At 47.0% G+C, this 19,363-nt stretch overlaps 1 protein-coding gene across 1 annotated transcript in view; it reads left to right on the top strand.

Annotated features, from left to right (window-relative positions):
• waplb (WAPL cohesin release factor b) overlaps positions 1-17,031 on the top strand; it is a 33,603-nt gene extending 16,572 nt beyond the window's left edge. The window contains exons 6-20 of the mRNA XM_080541810.1: positions 1,101-1,196; positions 2,053-2,247; positions 3,258-3,394; positions 3,635-3,746; positions 4,173-4,403; positions 5,613-5,724; positions 6,225-6,322; positions 7,305-7,381; positions 9,160-9,332; positions 9,764-9,879; positions 10,404-10,568; positions 12,568-12,790; positions 12,974-13,062; positions 14,393-14,488; positions 14,771-17,031. Of these exons, the coding sequence (XP_080397936.1) occupies positions 1,101-1,196; positions 2,053-2,247; positions 3,258-3,394; positions 3,635-3,746; positions 4,173-4,403; positions 5,613-5,724; positions 6,225-6,322; positions 7,305-7,381; positions 9,160-9,332; positions 9,764-9,879; positions 10,404-10,568; positions 12,568-12,790; positions 12,974-13,062; positions 14,393-14,488; positions 14,771-14,836 (1,986 nt within the window). The 3' untranslated portion in view covers positions 14,837-17,031. The remainder of the gene's footprint in view (positions 1-1,100; positions 1,197-2,052; positions 2,248-3,257; positions 3,395-3,634; positions 3,747-4,172; positions 4,404-5,612; positions 5,725-6,224; positions 6,323-7,304; positions 7,382-9,159; positions 9,333-9,763; positions 9,880-10,403; positions 10,569-12,567; positions 12,791-12,973; positions 13,063-14,392; positions 14,489-14,770) is intronic.
• The last annotated feature ends 2,332 nt before the right edge of the window (positions 17,032-19,363 follow it).

Below are 19,363 nucleotides of genomic sequence, written 5' to 3'. Positions count from 1 at the left end.
TGGCCTCTAAATGAAATCCAACCCCCCTACCTCACTTACCCACATCTAACCCTTGCAGCTTGGAGGGGGGAGGGTCGGACGGTTGTAGGCGGACGGTGGGGGGGGGGGGGAGAAATCCCCCGTGTGTCCTCCTGATTAGAATACTTAATGACAGCAAATAAACCTTTTAAGTACTTCAGTCAGTCCAACCATTGTTTCTTGCAGAGCTCTTTCCTGAGCCAACAATGATTTTTTTTTTCTCTCTTTTCTTTTCATTATTAATAACCCAGCAACAGGTCTAGCCAATAGACTCCCCTGCTCAGAGAGGAGAGGGGCAGGAGCCAAGGTTTTCTCTCTCTCTCTCTCTCTCTCTCTCTCTCTCTCTCTCTCTCTCTCTCTCTCTCTCTCTCTCTCTCTCTCTCTCTCTCTCTCTCTCTCTCTCTCTCTCTCCCCCTCTCCCTCTCTCTCTCTCTCTCTCTCTCTCTCTCTCTCTCTCCCCCTCCCTCTCTCTCTCTCTCTCTCTCTCCCCCCCTACTCGAGTGGAAGAGTACATGCTGGCTGCTGTCTCCAACCCTCTCCTGCTGTTTGAGCTGTCCTGGCTGCCTCTCACACGTTTTTTAATATGCATCCATTTAAGAGGCTCTCCTCCCCTGGGCTTGTTTGTTCTTGGAACCCGACAAAGACCAATGCGTGGAGTGTCTCGTCCTGCGTGCGTTCCTGCCGCATCTCCCTGTGTTTGTGATTGACTAGAACTACTGTGACTTGTGCCAGGGAATTACGTTTTTGGGGGGGTTTGTTTTTTCCACTCACCACTGTACTAAAGCAAGTCAGACAGAGTGATGTTTCAGGCCACATCACAAATCACCTCTAGTAGGGGGATATCGACTGAGCTGGAACCACGCCAGATGAACTATGTTGCAGTGCATTTAGATAGTAGGTTGTTGTGGCAATCGGTTGTATCTCTGGACTGATAATGCGTTTACCCACTAGCACCAGCATGTTCAATTTAGGCAGCAGATGACCGTTGTTTTCACTTTGACTGAATGGTTGTTAATGAATTGTCAGTAACTACATGAACTGACACCATCTTGTTGTGTTGTGTGCCCCCCCACCACCTGCAGTCTCCCACTAAAGCAGTGTACAATGCCCGACACTGGAACAGACCAGAGCAAGAAGAGCTGCCCCCGCCACCCCTGGCTCGGTCACAGACTGCACCGGTAAGTGACCCCACCGCCACCCTCTGTCCCCTCCCACCATACTCACCCTCAGCCCAACCTCATTCTCCACCCCTGCACAGATAGAGGTCTAAGGTAACATGGGTGGCTGACGAGCACTGAACCACATAGCTATTACTTTCACTCTATCTCTCATTCTCTCTCTCTCTCTCTCTCTCCTTCAGTCACACACACACACACTATCTCTCTCCCTCTTGCGCTCCTCTCTTTCTTTTCAGTCTCTCACTTTCCTTCTCAGCTGAAGTACAGCCAACTTGGTAGAATCAATCCCACGCAAATGAGACACCATGCATCTGGTGCCGCCCGTAAAGTCGAGTGTAATAGTATACCCTCCACCCCTCCATACGTCTATGGCTCCCCCCCCAAGCTAAACTCATAGCTTCCACTCCCTCTAAGGATGATCACATATTGGCCTCCAATGTTAGTCCCTTAAGGCCACTCTGCCTCAGCTTTCATTTATAGAATGTCATTAGAAAGGAGTTGATGGCACCCGGCCATCTCTGGAATTCATTAGCTCGTTAGAAATGCATTGCGTCTGAGCGTTGCCGCATCTTTGGCGTTACAGATAATGTTAGTCATGTTTTACAGGATCCTATAACTCTTTGGTGAAATTGCTAGCCAGGCGAGATTGTGTGTGTGTGTGTGTACGCTCGTGCATGTGTGTGCGCGTGTGTGTGTGTGTGTGTGTGTACGCTGGGTTCTTATCTGGTGTTTTGTATGGGCCAGGAGGCAGGAGGCCGTTGGCTGTGGTTCAGCAGGATGAATCACCCAGCAGAGCTGTTCACAGAGAGCAGGTGGTGATGTCCTCTCTCTCTCTCTCTCCTTCTGTCCCTCGTAGGCCAGTCTGTCAGGGGGCAGCAGCAGCAGCAGCGGTGGCGGCAGCAGCAGCAGCAAGGAGACCAACCCCCATAAAGATGACGGGGTGTTCAAAGCTCCGCCCCCACCGCCCAAGGTCATGAAGTCGGTGACCTTCCCCACCGAGCCCTACCAGGACATCGTCACTGCACTGAAATGTAGGAAAGAGCACAAGGAGGTAAGCTTCAGTACAACAACCACACTGACTGACTTCTACACCTAGCAGTCCACCCACTGTCCTATCGACCGCGACGAAAATAACTCTCAGACTTAGTTTTTCTCAACGACTTTAGGGTTAGGCCTGTGTGCGTGTAGGTTTTGTATTTGTGTCTATTGAGGGTTGCTCTTATATTGAGTGTGAATCCTCTTACATACTCGAAGACTTCCAACTCATACCCCAGGATTCTAGCACTTTTGTATCTGTAGTTGTTTATCGTATTAGGAGCTGGGTCTCCTGCATGCTAACCAGCTTAGTGTAACCTACTGGAGCTGCAGTGTGGGCTGCCTTAGTGGCAATGTAATGGCCATCTTCCATCATTAAATTCCACCTGCAGTTTCACTAGCTTTTAAAAAAAAAAAAAATTGTCTTTGGGTTTGCTTGGCACCCAACCAACAACAGGCATCTCTCATGCTAAGAATAGCAAGCCTCTGCTCTCCCTGATTCGTAGCTACCCACGGCTACCCACCCAAGCACAACACTCGCACTAAATTACACCCACATCAGCATTTAACGTTAGCCTGCCAGCTAACAATTGAAGCGGGTTATGTAACCGTTAAGGGGTGTGTTATGCAATTGTAGAATGTGTTGGAGAACACACCGCGGGGATGGCGTCGTCGGGTTGTCGTGGTGTTGTTCCACAGTCTCAGAGGGGACTTAACAGCCTGCAGCCATCCCGTCGGGTCACATGACCAAAACAAACACAACAGAGCTGTTGTTTGACATGACACATCGGTGTGGAACTTTCCCGAAGGAAATGTGTCATGTAGCACAGGTCGCCAGGGGCACGCAGTTATGGAACGTCCCAGAACACTCGCATCACTTATGCCTATTTGACAGTCCACACTTCTGCCTCTTTGTCAGGTCAGCTCTATGTGTGGCATTTCGATCTGCAGCATTCAGTATGTTTCACCCTCCAGGTATTAACATGACCTCACCCCCACCCCCCCACCCCTTCCCTCCCTGTGCAGCTGTACACGGTAGTCCAGCATGTGAAGCACTTCAACGACGTGGTGGAGTTTGGGGAGAACCAGGAGTTCACTGACGACTTTGAGTACCTGGCCACCGGACTGAAGAGTGGCCAGCCCCTCAACACACGCTGCCTTAGGTAAGACCCCTAAACCAGATATTCCCCCATGATGCAGTACCCCTCCATCCCCTCAGATCGCAGGTAGTCAAGGTACTATCGGGCTGTTCCTCTGGCTCTGTTGTGCTGAACAAGCTCGATCAAGCTCACCTGATAGTCGTGTTGTAGGGAAAACAAACTATTTTGACCCAGGTCTACCAGAACCAGGCTACCTCCCAGAGCTGTTCACGGTTGAGTGACCTCCTCTCCCTGTGTCTGCAGCATCATCAGCCTGGCCACTAGGTGTGCCATGCCTAGCTTCAGGATGCACCTGAGAGCCAGAGGGAAGGTGGCGCAGGTCTTCAAAACGCTCAACGACGCTCCCCAGCACCCGGTAAGGCACCCGCGAGAACCCAGGAAACCTGCCTGTAAACTCCACCAGTCGGCGCTAACGGTGCTCACACACACACAGTACCGCTCGGTAGCCATGAAGGTCTCTTTAGAATTTCAATTGCCTCTTACCGTAAGGGCTTTTTAACTTTCCGCTCCTTGAACTCATGAATGGAGTCAGCGGAGCTTAACCGAAAGCTCTTTAACACAGACCTGCCAAGTAAACATCGGCATTAGCATGTTGCGACAACTACCGTTGACTGTGAACTGTGAGGCTCACTCAATCTCTCCCCACCCCCCCCCTCCCTTCTACTCCCTCTCCCTTTCTCTCACTTCCTCTTCTCTCTTAACCCCCCCTCCCTCTCTCTTGCTTTCCCTCTTACCTTCCTGTCACCCCCCCCCACCACCACCACCCCTGTGTGTGTCTCAGAACCTGGCCTTGTGCACGGCCTCTCTGATGTACATCCTGAGCAGGGACCGCCTGAACATGGACCTGGACCGGGCCAGCCTGGACCTGATGCTGCGCCTGCTGGAGCTGGAGGGGGACCTCTCCGGCGCAGACGACCAGCTCACCGCCAAGGAGATGGGCAAGGTCAAGGAGAAGATCCGCAAGCTGTGTGAGACGGTCCACAACAAGCATCTGGACCTGGAGAACATCACGGTAGGTTTTCCTTCCGATCCCCTAGCTTGCTCTATGCTTGAGGGACACCTGACACAACACTCTTGCCACCTTTAATGCTGATCAGCTTTGAGACGGCTGTATCTCCCTAGTGTGTCTCCCTAGTCTCTCTTTCTCTCCCTCGTCTCTCTACGTCAGATACCCCAAGCTCAAATAGCTGCTGATTGACAGCTACATCCTGGGGTTTTTTAAATTTAGGCAATATGGATGAGCAGGTGTTATAGCTGTAATCATGGATTTACATAAATCTTCTGACGTTTCCCCCCCTCTAGTGGCAGTCTCTCAGAGAATGCTTGTAGTTGCATGTTTTCAGTATTGTAGAAAATAATGAGTAAGTATGATCTATAATACATTTTGCTGATGCTCTTATCCAAAGCAACTGTACAGTACATTGAGTGCATATACATCTTATATATGGTCCCATCAGTAATGGATGAAAAGATGTAGTAAATTCTGCAGTCGGTTGCTGACATCTTGTGGGATGGTATTGTTGCAAATGTGTGCACTATACTCAGAGCTCACACACACATCTAGGGCCTAGGAAAGTAACACATCACTCTCGTCTGTCAAGCCACACTGCGTTCTAATACGAATCGGCACTTCCTTGATCTTGCACTTGCCATACGTCGACTGTAAATCCATATTGAACGTATTGTGACGTCACTGCAGAGTGGCTTTTAGCGTTCATCTTCCGTCCGTCCTGTGCTGAATAGGACATCAGGGGGGAGCGATATTTATAGACGGACTGGGCATGAGCCTCAGCAACAACTGTTTTTCTCGCTATGATCTGTAATTGGCGCTTCTCAATATTTCAGTTTTTGATACAAAGTTAAATTAATCATCAGAGAAATCTGATGGAATGTGTTTTCTGATCTTTTGATCTCACCACTCTCTGTTTTGATACGGTAACATTTATAAAAATCTGGTAAAAGTCAGAGCTTCTTCTCTCAACGATGAAATCGAAAACCGTATTGGTGCAGGTGACGTGTTTGCTACATGCATGTGAACTAGACTCCCTACCCTCAAAAGACTGTTGTTGTCCTACTGTTATCCATGGCCATAGTTGGCATCCTCTGTACTATGTCATGTCTATTTATACAGTTTCAATATGAATACCCTGACTGTGACTCGGTTCTGTCGCTCGTGTTCACACCCTCTCCCCTCTCTTTTCCTCTCTCTCTACTTCCACAGTCAGGGCATCTAGCCATGGAGACCTTGTTATCGCTGACCTCCAAGCGGGCAGGGGATTGGTTTAAGGAGGAGTTGAGGCTTCTGGGAGGTCTTGATCACATAGTGGACAAAGGTACACTCCACCACATTATGCTGGATATGTGACCCCCCTCCATAGGGTCTCTATCTAGTCTCAGAGCCCAGTATTTGAAAACTTATCGACCAGAATGATCTGGATACTTTTTTGCTATACTGAAGCAGATCGAGTTGGCTGGATTCCCCAATACTACTCAACATCTGCCAGATAGATCTGATCCTGGATAGCCACAAATAATCCGGATCATTCTGATCTAGATTAAAAGTTTAGAAATACTGAGCCCAGAGCTCACCATGCTTGGTCCTGTGTTTGGTGTGAACATCTGTTTTAGTACATAGAATTAATTAAATTAAATTAAACGCTGGGACTATTGACAAGAGTTGTATAATGCTAACATGCGAATGTCAATACAATTTGATATGTTTCCAGTAAACTTTGTAAAAAATAAAAGTTTGATAGATCAAGTATTAAGACCACCGATTTCCCCCCGTTTTTTCCCCTTTTCTTTTCTTAAACCTCTCGTCTTGTGTCTGCAGTGAAAGAATGTGTCGGGAACCTGAGCCAAGAGGATGACAAGGAGAAGCTGGTGGCGTCTCTGTGGGGGGCTGAGAGGTGTCTACGAGTCCTGGAGAGCGTGAGTACCCACGCGCAACGCTCTTTGTCATGCAGCGTCACCAAAGTGCAACGTTTATATATACAGTCTTTGAAAGAACACCAGTGAGGCAGATATATATATATTTTTAAATAAATCTCGAACTCATGTTTTGTTGGGAGATGTTTTCAGATGCTAAACCAAGACAAGATGCCTGAATCAACCCGAACAACTCAAAGGCCTCGACGTATCTAATGAAAGAAAGCGAGTCAGGTCGTGTCGTTTATATAGCATCAATGGGAACTATCGATCGGAGGAACAGAGCTTCCCGCCCCCATAAGCCTGTGGTTATGTTATGTAGGTTAACAGGCTTATTTCTGCCACGGTGTCCAGAGTCAGGCCTACTGAGGGTAGATCAGTGGAGGCTGGTCAGTGGAGCAGTGGAGCAGCCTCCCCTGGGGTAGACAAGTGTGTTTCCAGCCTCGGCATCAAGCCTCTGTTCATCCGTCAGCTGAGTCAGATCAATCCAAAGTAGATCTCATAGATTTCCTACAGGGGGGGGGTCTTTGTAAGTCATGTGTTATTTTGAGATTCGGTGTTAATGGGGCAATGAGGAATTCAAACAACAAAGCGGTTCCCCCCAGCACATTTTTGGTAAACAGCTGAGGGATGGGGCTGGAGAAATGTAACCACTCTCAATTTCATAGACAGAGCTATGGAGGCAAGGACTGGCCATCCATGACATCAAAATGCTATGCTTAACCATGTTTTGAAGCTATACAGTGTTTTGTTTACAATTACATTGTTTACAAACAGTGGAGATCTTTTTTTTATTTTTATATGTTGGCTTCCGATGGGTTAAGAGTTGAACTAAGCTCATGATTCATTTTCAAATGATGTTCTTCAACAATCAATAGCTATATATGATTCATTTGAAAGTCCAAACGTAGTTGTACCAGTCCCCCTCTGCCTTTCTTTAATAGATGTTATTCTCTTATGCTCTGTGTCTGGTTATTATATGCAGGTAACTTTAGGTAACCCAGAGAACCAAAGCTACCTGATCGCCTACAAGGACTCCTCGCTTATTGCCTCCTCGTCCAAGTGAGTGCGAACACACACACACACACACACACACACACACACACACACACACAGACAGACACGAGTACTGCATTAATCAGTGCCTGTGGAAACGTCCATTTTCATTACCCGGCCTATTGTGTGCGGTTTCCACATTTTGACACCACGTCAATCACTGCACTCCCCCTTGCCCCGTCTCTCCGCTTCGCTGTAAACAAAGTCAGCCATGGCCGTGGCTTTGTCTGACCTTCCAGTTTTCTCTCTCTCTACCTCCAGATGCACACACGCACACACACACTCATAAGGGCTTTGCCTGACCTCCCAGTTCGCTCCACACGCACACGCACACACACACACACACACACACACTCATAAGGGTCAGCCACCCGCCAACCCCCCACTCCCTCTCCCCCCCCCCCCCCCCCCGTCCCACCACAGCCTCTTATCTGTCCAAAGTCTTTCCGCCAGTAATAGAATTAGCATGTCCCAGGCAGGGCTACGTCCAGGCCGGGTGTCCCTGCCTCGGTCTGCCGCTCTGGGTCTCACCCCTGTCTCACCCCGGCCCTCGCACCCCGTGACCTGCCCTTGCACCGGCAGGAGTCTGACAGGCCATGAGGCCTGGGGTGCGTCGGGAAGCCACGCCGCATCAACAAAGAGCCGCTCTCACACACGACTCACTGGCCACATTCAGCTGCACGCCAGCTAATTCAATAAGGGAGGAATCAAGAGGGACTCTGCAGCAGCAGCAGCAGAGCTCAGACCCCCCCTTCATTAGTCCTCCTCTCGCCTCCATTCTCTCCCCTCTCCTAATGAATGAACTCTGCCTCCGCTCCCCTGACTAATAATTGATGACCTCCCATTATCTCTAATCTCATTATATTAATATTTTGCATGTAGCTGTTGTGCTGGTTAGCCATGCTGTCAGCGTGCGCGGCTAACCTTTTGTTAGCGCAGATTCCCCACTCCTCTCTCTGTTTGCCCTCTGCAGCACAGCATAATTCCAGGTCCATTAATACGACGAGGGTGATGTTTTTAATGTATCTGTGAAAAAGAAATACAGAATCTGTTTCCATTTTACCCACTTGCTGCTTGGTGCAAGCTGGAGACAAACAACAGCGCCCCCCCTTGAAAAGTATTTTCCAAAATGACGTTGACTGTCCCCTAGGTGTGCTGTAGTAAACAACAGAAATTCCGTAAATGACACTGGTTGGTCGTCGGGGGGGGGGGGGGGGGCGCTGTTTTTCTGTCGACTCGTTTTGGTTTGAGGAGTCTCACCTGGAGGATTCCATCCACATTCAGTATGCTCGCCCCCCCCCCCCCCCCCCTCATCTTAATACCACACAAAGGACATCCTCTCCCATCCCATTACATTCTATAGGAATGTCTGCAAGTTCATTACAGAAATCATAGAACTCACACTGAGCTCGAATAAGCGTTAAGAAGATGGAAATTGACCATGAAACGGAACTCTCAAGTGGTATTATGCGGCGCATAGAACCTGCCGGATTATTTTTTTTAAAACACACACTGTGCTGCTGCTGCTGCTGGGATCACCGCTCTTTTTAATTTAAGCTTTACATATCGGCCTCGGCAGAGGCTTAAATAAAGAACGGTGGTGCTCGTGGGAGCAGGAGTGGAGGTTTCTCCTTCCTCTCCCCTTTCATGTTCAGTGTTCCACCTCCAGCAAAAGATGGCTCAGATGTGTGCGCGAGTGCTCGTTTTGAACCCAGACGGCTTAACACTTTAATAACCACTTGACCCCCCCCTGTTCCCCCCTGTGTGGTGTTTGTCCTCCCCAGGGCGCTGTGCCACTGTGAGGAGATGATCCAGCGCTACAGCAGGGAGGTGAACAGCGCCCTGTGCTCCGCCGGCACCGCCCTCCCCTACTGCAGCAACAGCAACGTGGGCAAGGCCGTGGAAGACTGCATGAGAGCCATCATAGGGGTGCTGCTCAACCTCACCCACGACAACGGTGAGACGCACGCACGCACTCACGCACGCACGCACTCATATACACACACACACACACACACACTCATATACACACACACACACACACTTGTATGCATACACACACACTCACTCATATGCACACACACACACACTCTCAGTCATATGCACACGTACGATACAGAACACTGTCATCTGGACGGGCCATTTGCATTTGTGCCCAGGCCCACTGCAGTGGTCATAAATGATGGTTATAGAGGACATTAGCATAGCAACGTTATCTCGGTCAGCGCCTCAATCCGTCTATGAAAGTGCTTTAAGATGACAGTAACGACTGCCCTAAAAAAATGCAGCTTCCCTAAATACTAAATCTGTGAGGGGTGAACCTTTGATGAGCTCCCCTTCTAACTCTGTGTGTGTGTGTGTGTGTGTGTGTGTGTGTTCTCTCTGTAGAGTGGGGAAGCACAAAGACGGGTGAGCAGGACAACTTCATCATCACAGCTCTGAATTGTGTCCTGCGGGTGCCCCAGTACCTGCCTGCGGAGCAGAGGTTCGACATCAGAGTCCTGGTGAGCCGTCACACAGCCCACATCCCCCTTGGTGCTCTGTCACAAGGCTTGGCTTTGGTCCTGACAAGTCTCCCCCTACAGGTCACGTTGTGCGTAGCTTTCTGCCAGAGTATCGTTGATATACTCAATCGCTACACTCAACGAAGGTACCTGGAGCATGGGCACTATTAGATCGATAAGCTATCGATCGTCCCAAAAGTGAAATATTAAAATAAAATTAAAAGCAACATAACGTTATAGATCAGTGAAGGTAGAAAGGGAGAAATCGGAGGACGGGCTCATTTGTAATGCTTGGAATGGAATTAGGAATGGTATCAATACCATTCCTCATTCAATGCTTTACAATGAGCCAGACCTCTGATCCCTACCTAGAGACAACATAGCATATAGATCAGTGGAGGCAGACGCCTCCATGCATTACAATGAGCCCCTCATTCCGATTTCTACCTCCACCAGCCCTCCACTGATATAGGTGTACGTCTGCATGTCTATCTCCAGTCTGATGTGTAACTGTGTGCGTACAGGGTCTGGGTCTGCTGATCAACCTGGTGGAGTACAGCGCCAGGAACCGCCACTGTCTGTGTGAGATGGAGATGGACGGCGGAGCCCCCTTCACCTCCGTCCTGGTGGCCGACAAGGAGGAGCTGAAGACCGAGGGCTCGCAGACTGCCATCTCCGCACTGGTGCAGGTGGGTGAAGAGGTTACGCGCGCACACCAGGGTTTCCGTTAACCGGTAATTGCCGGTCTTTGTCCGGTAAAAGTAGTTGAAGTCCGACAAGTTGAAAACTCGTCGGACATAAATGTCCGGTGAAAATAATTCCCTCTAACCATTTTCAGCTGAGCACCAAACACACACACACGACACTGCCCGAGAGAGAAGGACCCGCCCCCTTTAGTTAGCCTATAGGCTATAGGCTAACTAAAGGGGGCGGGTCCTTCTCTCTCGGGCAGTGTGTGTGTTTGGTGCTCAGCTGAAAATGGTGTCCCGAAGCGGAGCGCTTTAACTTTATCGCACAATAACAAGGATAACAAACGAAACGGACAACATTTACACTAAGATGGAGACAAACTTCAGCGATATGATCTAACAGCCGGTCTTCAGGACGACATACAGACCCGTATGAGCTTACAGGGCTATCCCCTATCTATCTGAGAAAAGGCATAGCCTAGGCTGTAACATCGAACGGAAATTAGCCTATACGCATTGCAAGTTAATTTAAAGCCTATTTATTTTCAAAGAGTTTTATTCTATTTTATTTTATCTGATAAAAGGCATATGAACGGAAATTAGGCTAGCCGTGTCACGCCAGAAGCCTACATGCTTGCACTGTTACTGTTCAATGAAATGTTATACATCTAGACATTGTGGTATTTCTTTATATACGTATCCCAGACTGCCTATCATTTGTTTCTCAATAAACAGTTATGTTCTCCCCATTGTCATACTCCCGAGCTAAACGAAATGCCTTCCCAACCAGCGAGACCTGGTTATAGAAATGACGTTGTTTTATTGATTTAAAAAAAAGGGTAAAACTGGAAAGAGAAAATAGAAAACTCACATTAATCCCAAACAATTTAACAAACTTCAGTTAACGTAATGTAAAGTCCGTTCATTGATCGATGCTGTCTGTTCAGTTCCCAGTGAGGCGCCCGTTCAGCGCTGGACCTGTTCAGCGCTGGATTTGACCCATGGCATAGCGCGCATGCGTCAAATCATGTTATATTATTATATATTATATAGCTCGCATCTAATCGTATCGGATGAGAAATAGACATTAAATGGCATATATAGGCCGCTACACAACAGTAATCACCGCGACAAACAGCTATATTAGATTTGAAGAAAAAAATATGATTTTGAAAAAAAAAAAATGATTATATTTTAATATGATGACCGGAATATATCACGTTTGTCCGGTAAATCGAATTCTTCCCGGACACGATGTCCGACGGCAAATTTTTCTAACGGAAACCCTGGCGCACACACACACACACACACACACACACACACACACACACTCCGTGACTGCCTAATGCAGGTGGGTGGAGATGGTACGTACACACAAACACACAGCAGCAGCAATGCTCTGGTGCAGGTGCGTGGAGAGGTTATACACACCCACACACACACACACCCACACACACACACACACACTCTGTAGTAGTCATACACGTACCAGCAGTTGTATACAAACCCAACAGCTTAATGACCACTTCAGCCTCACAGATGGGAAGTAATGAGCTTTTGTAGACAAATAAGGAATTACAGGTCTAAGCATTTCTGACTGTGTGTGTGTGTGTGTGTGTGTGTGTGTGTGTGTGTGTGTGTGCGCGCGCGCTCCTGTTTTCATAAGGCATAGGGTTGCTGCTTGTACGGAGACCAATCAGCCTCACACACTTGAATGAAAAGCCATAATGAGGCTCTAAGGAGATGTCCTTATAAGGAGATGTCATAGGAATAATAGATGATGAGATGACAATGGAAGTGGTGTCTGACTATCGTTTGTGTTTCTATGGGTCCAGCTGTTCATTACACATGCTAGCTTCAGACACACGACATTGCAAGATGGGAAATGATAAGAAGTGATGTACGTCATTATGGGGGGTGTTCACTTGATTTAGATTGAAACCCTTTCTGATTGCCTGTGTGTGTGTGTGTGTGTGTCTTTCTCTCTCTCTGTCTTCAGCTCTTCCTCCAACGGGAGCAGGCGGCCGTGCTGGCAGAGGCAGAGACCGACGACTTCATCAATGACGCGCCCAAGCCCGCGCTGGACCAGAGCGGCGAGTGGCAGGAGTCGGGCGGCGAGATCCAGTGGGTGGTAGCGCCGGAGAACAACAACACCAACCCCGAGACGGAGAAGGAGAAGGCCAAGAAGGAAGAGGAGGACGAAGAGCTGGACCTCAATAAAGGTAACGGAGCTTAAGTACACACACACACATCGTCATTGTGTTATAGCTATAGCTGGATGGAGAGTTGAATAGCTAGTGATGGTGCCATATAAGCTAATTCTGCTCCTTTTCTGACAATATTCTTCTCTCTCCTGCTCTCCTCGTTTTCTCCTTCTTTCTCTCCCCGTCCGTGTCTTCCTCCAGCTCTCCAGCATGCTGGGAAGCACATGGAGGACAGCATCGTGGCCTCCTACACTGCACTGCTGCTGGGCTGTCTCTGCCAGGGAAGTCCGGTAAGACCTGCTCCCTCTCTTCCCCTCCCAAACTGACCCTGCTGCACGGCCATGTCAACTCTGTTACACTGCTGGGGTGGAATTAAACAATAAAATGAAATCTAGTAGATGGAATATATTTGTAATAACAAATGGTTATGGTTATGAATAAAACCAACAAAGTCCTATGATGAGGGGGTGGGGGGTTGTGGCAATTTTCCTTTTCAGAGGAGGGTTTGTGCAGGGAGAAAAAGAAGCCGCTAGAAATGATCCTATCGAATAGAACACATTTTTTATTTATTTTTTCAAAGATGATCTACCCCCCCCCCCCCCCCCCCAAAAAGGAATTAATTTAAATAAATAAATAAAATAATTGCAATTGAATGAAAAGGCATCCATGGCTGATGAATATTTAGGTAGTTGCTCCAAAAGATGGGTCAATCCTAGTACCGTTTCTCCTATCATCTGGAAGGCTGTAGTGTCAACCCTTGTGCAGCCCTTCACGCAGCAGCAATGAGGCACAACCACGTCGCTATGATGCTTTCTCACTTCTGTGCAGATTGGTGCTTGTACATACAACTCTGTTGCATGGTGTGCTGTACAAAAATACAGAGTGGGTTCTAGGATAGCCTGTCATGTAGCACGACGTGTCCACCGAGCACTTCAAATACCCACATAATCACGAAGACAAATAGCCTCCTCATCCAGGAAGCCTCATCAAGGAGATCCATAAGAAGCATCCGTATCAGGGTGTCGCTTAATAGCACCACTCCCGGGGACCATCAGTGTTTTCCTTAAAAATTGCCGTCTTCATGTTCCAAAGCCTACTGTTAGGGACAATAAAAACCTGCAGTGTTATTCCGTATTTAATGGCTTTTTTGCTTTGAAGACGTTATTAGCGGTCCAATGATGCCTTGAGCTGTGTGCTTCTCCGGTAATGGTACTCTCCAATGGGTCGTTTCCTTATGATTGATGTGGCTGACCATTATCTTTTTATGTCCTCTCTATCCGCCGGTGCACCGGTAGCAGTCCCTGTGTCAGTCCCCATGTCAGTCTGGCGAGACCAAAGAGCTTTCTTTGTGTTTCGTCCCTCACTACTATCAAGGTCAAACCTCCAAACCTTTTGACAAGAGTTTGAAAACGAAATGCTTCCTGTCGGATAGTGACCATGGTATTTTCGAAAGGCTTCAGTTTGACTGAATACAGCTCAGGAAATAGCATTTTTTGTATTTGTTATATCCTTAAAATGACTGTCAGCTATCCCTGTGTTGTGTTTTTTTTAAATGAGAAAGCGCTCATGCGAGTATAACTTAAAAAAGTGATTCTACACTAATCGTCTCTTCTGTTTCAGATGAATGTGACTACTGTGAGGGATAATCTGCCGAAAGGAGATTTCTCAATAATGACGGAAATGCTCAAGAAGTTCCTCAATTTCATGAACCTTACAGTAAGTTCTTTTCTCACCCGCACCCATTTCTTATCACCCCCCCTGTATGCGCCTGTGGTAAAAGTCTTTCTTATGCTCCGTCATAGAGCTTGTACAGGCTAATGAGAGCCATCACTGTCCAGTGTCTGGTAAACTCTTATCTGAATAGGGACGTTGTGTTGAGTGTTTCAGTGTGTGTGTGGCAACTGACCTCTGCTCCTTCTCCCTCTCTTACACCCCCCACCTCTCTCTCCCGCTCTCTCATCCCCTCTACTCTACCCCCCCACCCCCCCTTCTCCACAGTGTGACGTGGGCACAACGGGGCAGAAGTCCATCTCTCGGGTCATTGACTATCTGGAGCACTGTTAGAGAGGCCCGCCTGTGTGGGGGTCCCCACCCCCCCTACACACACAAACACACACACACACACCGCTCCATAACCACCACCACCACCCACCATCATCGTCATCATTGTCACCACCGTCACCACCATCGTGGTTATTAAGACTGTGATGGTCTCCTCCACAAGTGAGGCCTGAAGCACTGTTTCAGCATTCCACCTCTCCTGTTAGACATCTGAAATCAGAGAACTCGAGCAGATGAAAAGAAACGAGAATGACCCCCCCTCTCCCCTTTATGTTCCAAAACTAAAGCATCTATAGAGTTTTGTTCCCTCATGAAAATGTAACTTATGATTGACTCGGATTTCGTTTAATATGGATGTTATTTTTGTGTGTTTTAAACTTTTTTTCCTCGTTAAATGAATTGTTTCTCTACAGGTTGTACATTTAGAAAGCATCCTTGTATCCCTTATCCCAATCGGTATTTTATTCTTCTTACCACGTCTGCCTCTACATCTGCCTATGTATTTGTGGAAAGGGGGCAGAATGTGATATCTACCATGCTCTGGCGGTGGTTTGTTTTTCCGCTTGTCGTAAAGTATGTCTCTCGCTTTGAAAGGAGAGTTCACCAATTTTTCATCTTTCCTGCAACATCCATCCAACTTATCCTGGAAGTGGTTTACCACAGATGGACATTGAGTGAACTATTCCTTTAAGCTCCGATTGTCATCAAAGTGCCTGTGTGCCTGAATCCCCCCTGGAATCCATAAAGCATTGGGCAGTGACCCAGACAAGTGGAAAGGGAACCCAAAGTGAGTGCTCCCGCTCTCAGTCCTCTTTGAAATCCTGAAAGCACGGAGAGCTCCGCTACTCAGCGGCCATGTTATTGCTTTCATGTGTGATCAGTTTTTTGTTGTTATTTTATTAAAAAACTCTCAGCTGTTGATAAGAGGGTGTCAAAGGTTTAGAAATGAACACATTGATCTTTTTTTTCTTCTGTGTAAAGTTGGGTGAGGGGGGCTAGTATTTAAAGTTGTTTAAGTGTGGTGTCAGTTCAACCAAACACTTTAAGAAGCGACTACGTTGTTGCATTTTGATGAAGACTGAAAAAATAATAACTTTGTACACTTCTGGCTGTCGAGGGCTTAACACAGTGGTGGTCCAACAGCTCCAGCATGAATGAATAAATATAGATCAGTCTGGCAATAAGTTCTCTGTTTTTCCCCCCCACAATGCATCAAGCTTTTATTGATTAGTATTGTGGTGTGTTTAGTGGTTCTTTAATTGAAGAACAAAACAGCAGAGCTGGAAGAACCTCTGTTATTTTCCAATTGTAGCAAAGCACTTGAGTTAAACGAGACACGTTGTTCATGAACTGACCCTCCTAGTCCGTTTCATAGAGGTCATTAAGTTGAATGATCCAGACTCCACCTCTGCTCTGAGTTTTATAATGTGATGACATGCTATGACCTGCTTCATATCCAATGTGCCCCCGTTTTGTTTAATTCAGGCTTGTCTTGTTTTAATTGAACACAGGAGGAATGGCTCTATTATATCTGTGTCAACTAATGCATTGGTCCTGTGTCGCAGCCATACCTTTCCCCCTATGTACCTATGTAAAGTCCTATATCCCCCCCTGTCTGGGATTGAGTGGTTGGGTTGGTTGGTAGGTAGTGTTGATGGTTGCTATCTGAGGCTCTGATGTACAGAACTGGAGATGAGTTCATTTTATTTTCTAAAAGTTGCATTTATTCTCGTTTGGTGTATATTTCAAACGTCACGTTGTTCCGTTTTTCCTGTTTTTTTATTTTTTGTTGTTCCTTCCCTGCCGTGCTAAGACCCACACCCACGGCAACACAGGCATTTAAGCTTCGACCTTCACCAGACCACCTCATCAATACTTTCTAGTCCTCTTCTAAGCTGATAAGCCTCTTGTATCCCAATCTGATGTTCTCTGGTTGTGAGCCACACCAGAAGCAGTGTGGTTGCTATCGTTTTGTAACGCTTAACTCAACACACTCTAGAAAGTTTACAAGAGGTTTATTCACACATCTGGAAAATGAATGGAACAATGTAAATATTTCTGTAAATATTGCCTATTGGAAATTTAGAATGGTAGACTACTTTTCTGAATCCAATCCTATTTTTATTTTATACAGCCTTTCTCAGTTGTGTTGTTTTGAAAGTCAGATAAAAAGGTATACAAAGCCAACTGCAGGAACATGATCTTTGTACCAAGTTCAAGAAAAATGTCTTTGGTTACCTGTATATAATTTTAACTCGAATAAAAATTGCTACTTTCAGTACATCATGTGTGTCTGTTCTGTTATTTTTTTCTTTGCCTGTGGGAGAAATGTTAAACTTCCTATATAGTCTTGCCTCTTGTACAACTTTCAGTCATGCGAAAGTCAACTTTTAGTCAAATAAATTGAGCCACTTCCATGAGTTGTAGAAAACAATAATATGTTTTACTTGAGCTATATAACAGATTAAAAACAACACGAATCAACATGTCTTGTATGGAAAAAATACATAAATAAAAAGTAACTATTTAGTCCCACTTGTTCTCTCCCATAAATTGGTAAAACCTCGCAGCTCGGTCGTCTGGTCATCATAATGGGTGCTGCGCATTGAGCTTCCACTGTCTTTATGTCTGTGCATGTCCGTCCCTGGCACGGGGAGGTCAACAGGTGCGCCCTCAGGTGAAGAGTTCACGGGTGACTGGCGAGACGGGGCCGTGCGCACTTTCTCCGCGTCTAGGGAAGTGCTGAACTCCGTGCCGCAGGTCCTGTCCTCTAACAACTCGCTGAGGGTGGCGATATAGATCTGCGCCATCTGAAGTGTCTCTGACTTGGACAGCTTCTTGTCGCTCTCCAAGTTGGGGATGACGCTCCGGAGACGGTCGAAGGCGACGTTGAGTCCGAGCATCCTCCTCCTCTCCCGGGCGTTGGCAGCCATGCGCCGCCGCCTCTGCGCTCTGTCGCTGCCGGTGCTCTTGTCCGGTTCCATGTGTCTGAGCCCGGGTAGTCTGAGCTCCACACCTGTCCTCTCTTCTGTCCAACTGGTCTGCATAAGAGTCTGTACCCCGGGTCCATGGGGAAGGTCTATATGCCCATTCCTAGTACCTTTCAAATCATCACTGTCTGTGTCTCTTGAGATATATGGCGCAAATAGACTTTTACGGAGCGTCATTGTCGTTGGGTAGCCTATATGAACAGCGCAAACGTGTCAACTGAACTTCGAGACCCCGTGCCTTCCCGTTTGGGGAGTGAGGGGAGAATTTATTGACAAACGCCGTGGCTTGTGAGGATATGGGCGTGGTGATGGTCGTGTGCGCGTAATGAATAGAGCTAAACCTCTTTGATAATGACAGCAGGAAGTCTATTAACCAAGATCATCAAAAGTGGATTAGGTCCATCTCAGTGCTCACTGGACGCACGGGCTTGGTTTTGGAGAATAGCCAGTGCAATGCCACTTTAGAGCTACTGTATTTGTTCATTCATTGGCCTATCCTTTCTTTGAAAACAAAAAAACAAAAACGATTTAAAGGTTAGGAAATGGCACAGGCAATAGTGTAGGATAGGCCATATAAATAAATATATATATATATAACAAATACAGTGGCTTGATTTCATTCTCCGTGTGAGAGTGACATCTAGAGAGATTTGCGCTCGGCAAAACCTTGCGCTTTAGCATAAAGCTTTAGTCTAAAGCGGTCCATTGACAGCTAGTGACAGGCCACATCCGCAGTGCGTAAATTAAATTTAAATGGGTCTACAAAGCAATGCCCTGTTTTCACTCTGCGGTAACCCACGCCTCCGTTTTATAAAACACCACAGTATGTTCAACAAAAAATAAAACAATGTCCTCTGTGGTCGCAGTGAGATCCAGCAACACGTGGTGAGGTGGGGTAGGTCCTGACAGTAGTTGGCACACTCCGCTTATTAAACCTAATGAAGCGTCTCATTGACCCGAGGACGCGGGCCCGCGATCAAACCCAGCGCCGGACGGTTAGAGCAGAGCCCCCCGCGGGGAGGGTACATTGGGGTGCATGCATGCCTGTCAGAGCAAAACAAGAAGAAATTATACCACATTTTCACTGACAGGATTAGAGGTGCAGGGTAAAACGGGCACACATTTTTCTTTTCACAGTTTGCCATTACTGACAAAGGACGCATAGCGGACGCGCGAGCCAAGTGCTGGAGAGAGAGAGAGAGGCACACACTTGTCACAATTAATTAACTCCGCGTCGCATTAAAGAGAGAGAAAAGTGATACTGTAGGCCTATTTGAGCCATTTTAACGTTTAACGTTCAATACATTCACTTATGCTATCAGTGGTCATTTATGTGCTGTGTTAGACCAAGTCCCTCTAGTAGCAAGAATTGTCCATTTTTGTTGCTAAAATAATTTCTGGGTAAAAACGATAGCCTAAGCCATTTTCTAACGAAAAGGGGAGATGAAAAACGTTTAGACAAATTAATATATATGGTATGAAAAAAATTCTTCACGGATGAATTACAGGGGAACAAGCCTATTCATGTGAAAAGTGTTCA

The sequence above is a fragment of the Nansenia antarctica genome (genome assembly GCF_963989245.1).
Source record: "Nansenia antarctica genome assembly, chromosome: 11".
In the NCBI taxonomy this organism is placed as follows: Eukaryota; Metazoa; Chordata; class Actinopteri; order Argentiniformes; family Microstomatidae; genus Nansenia; species Nansenia antarctica.
This window is presented reverse-complemented; position numbering and strand designations above follow the sequence as displayed.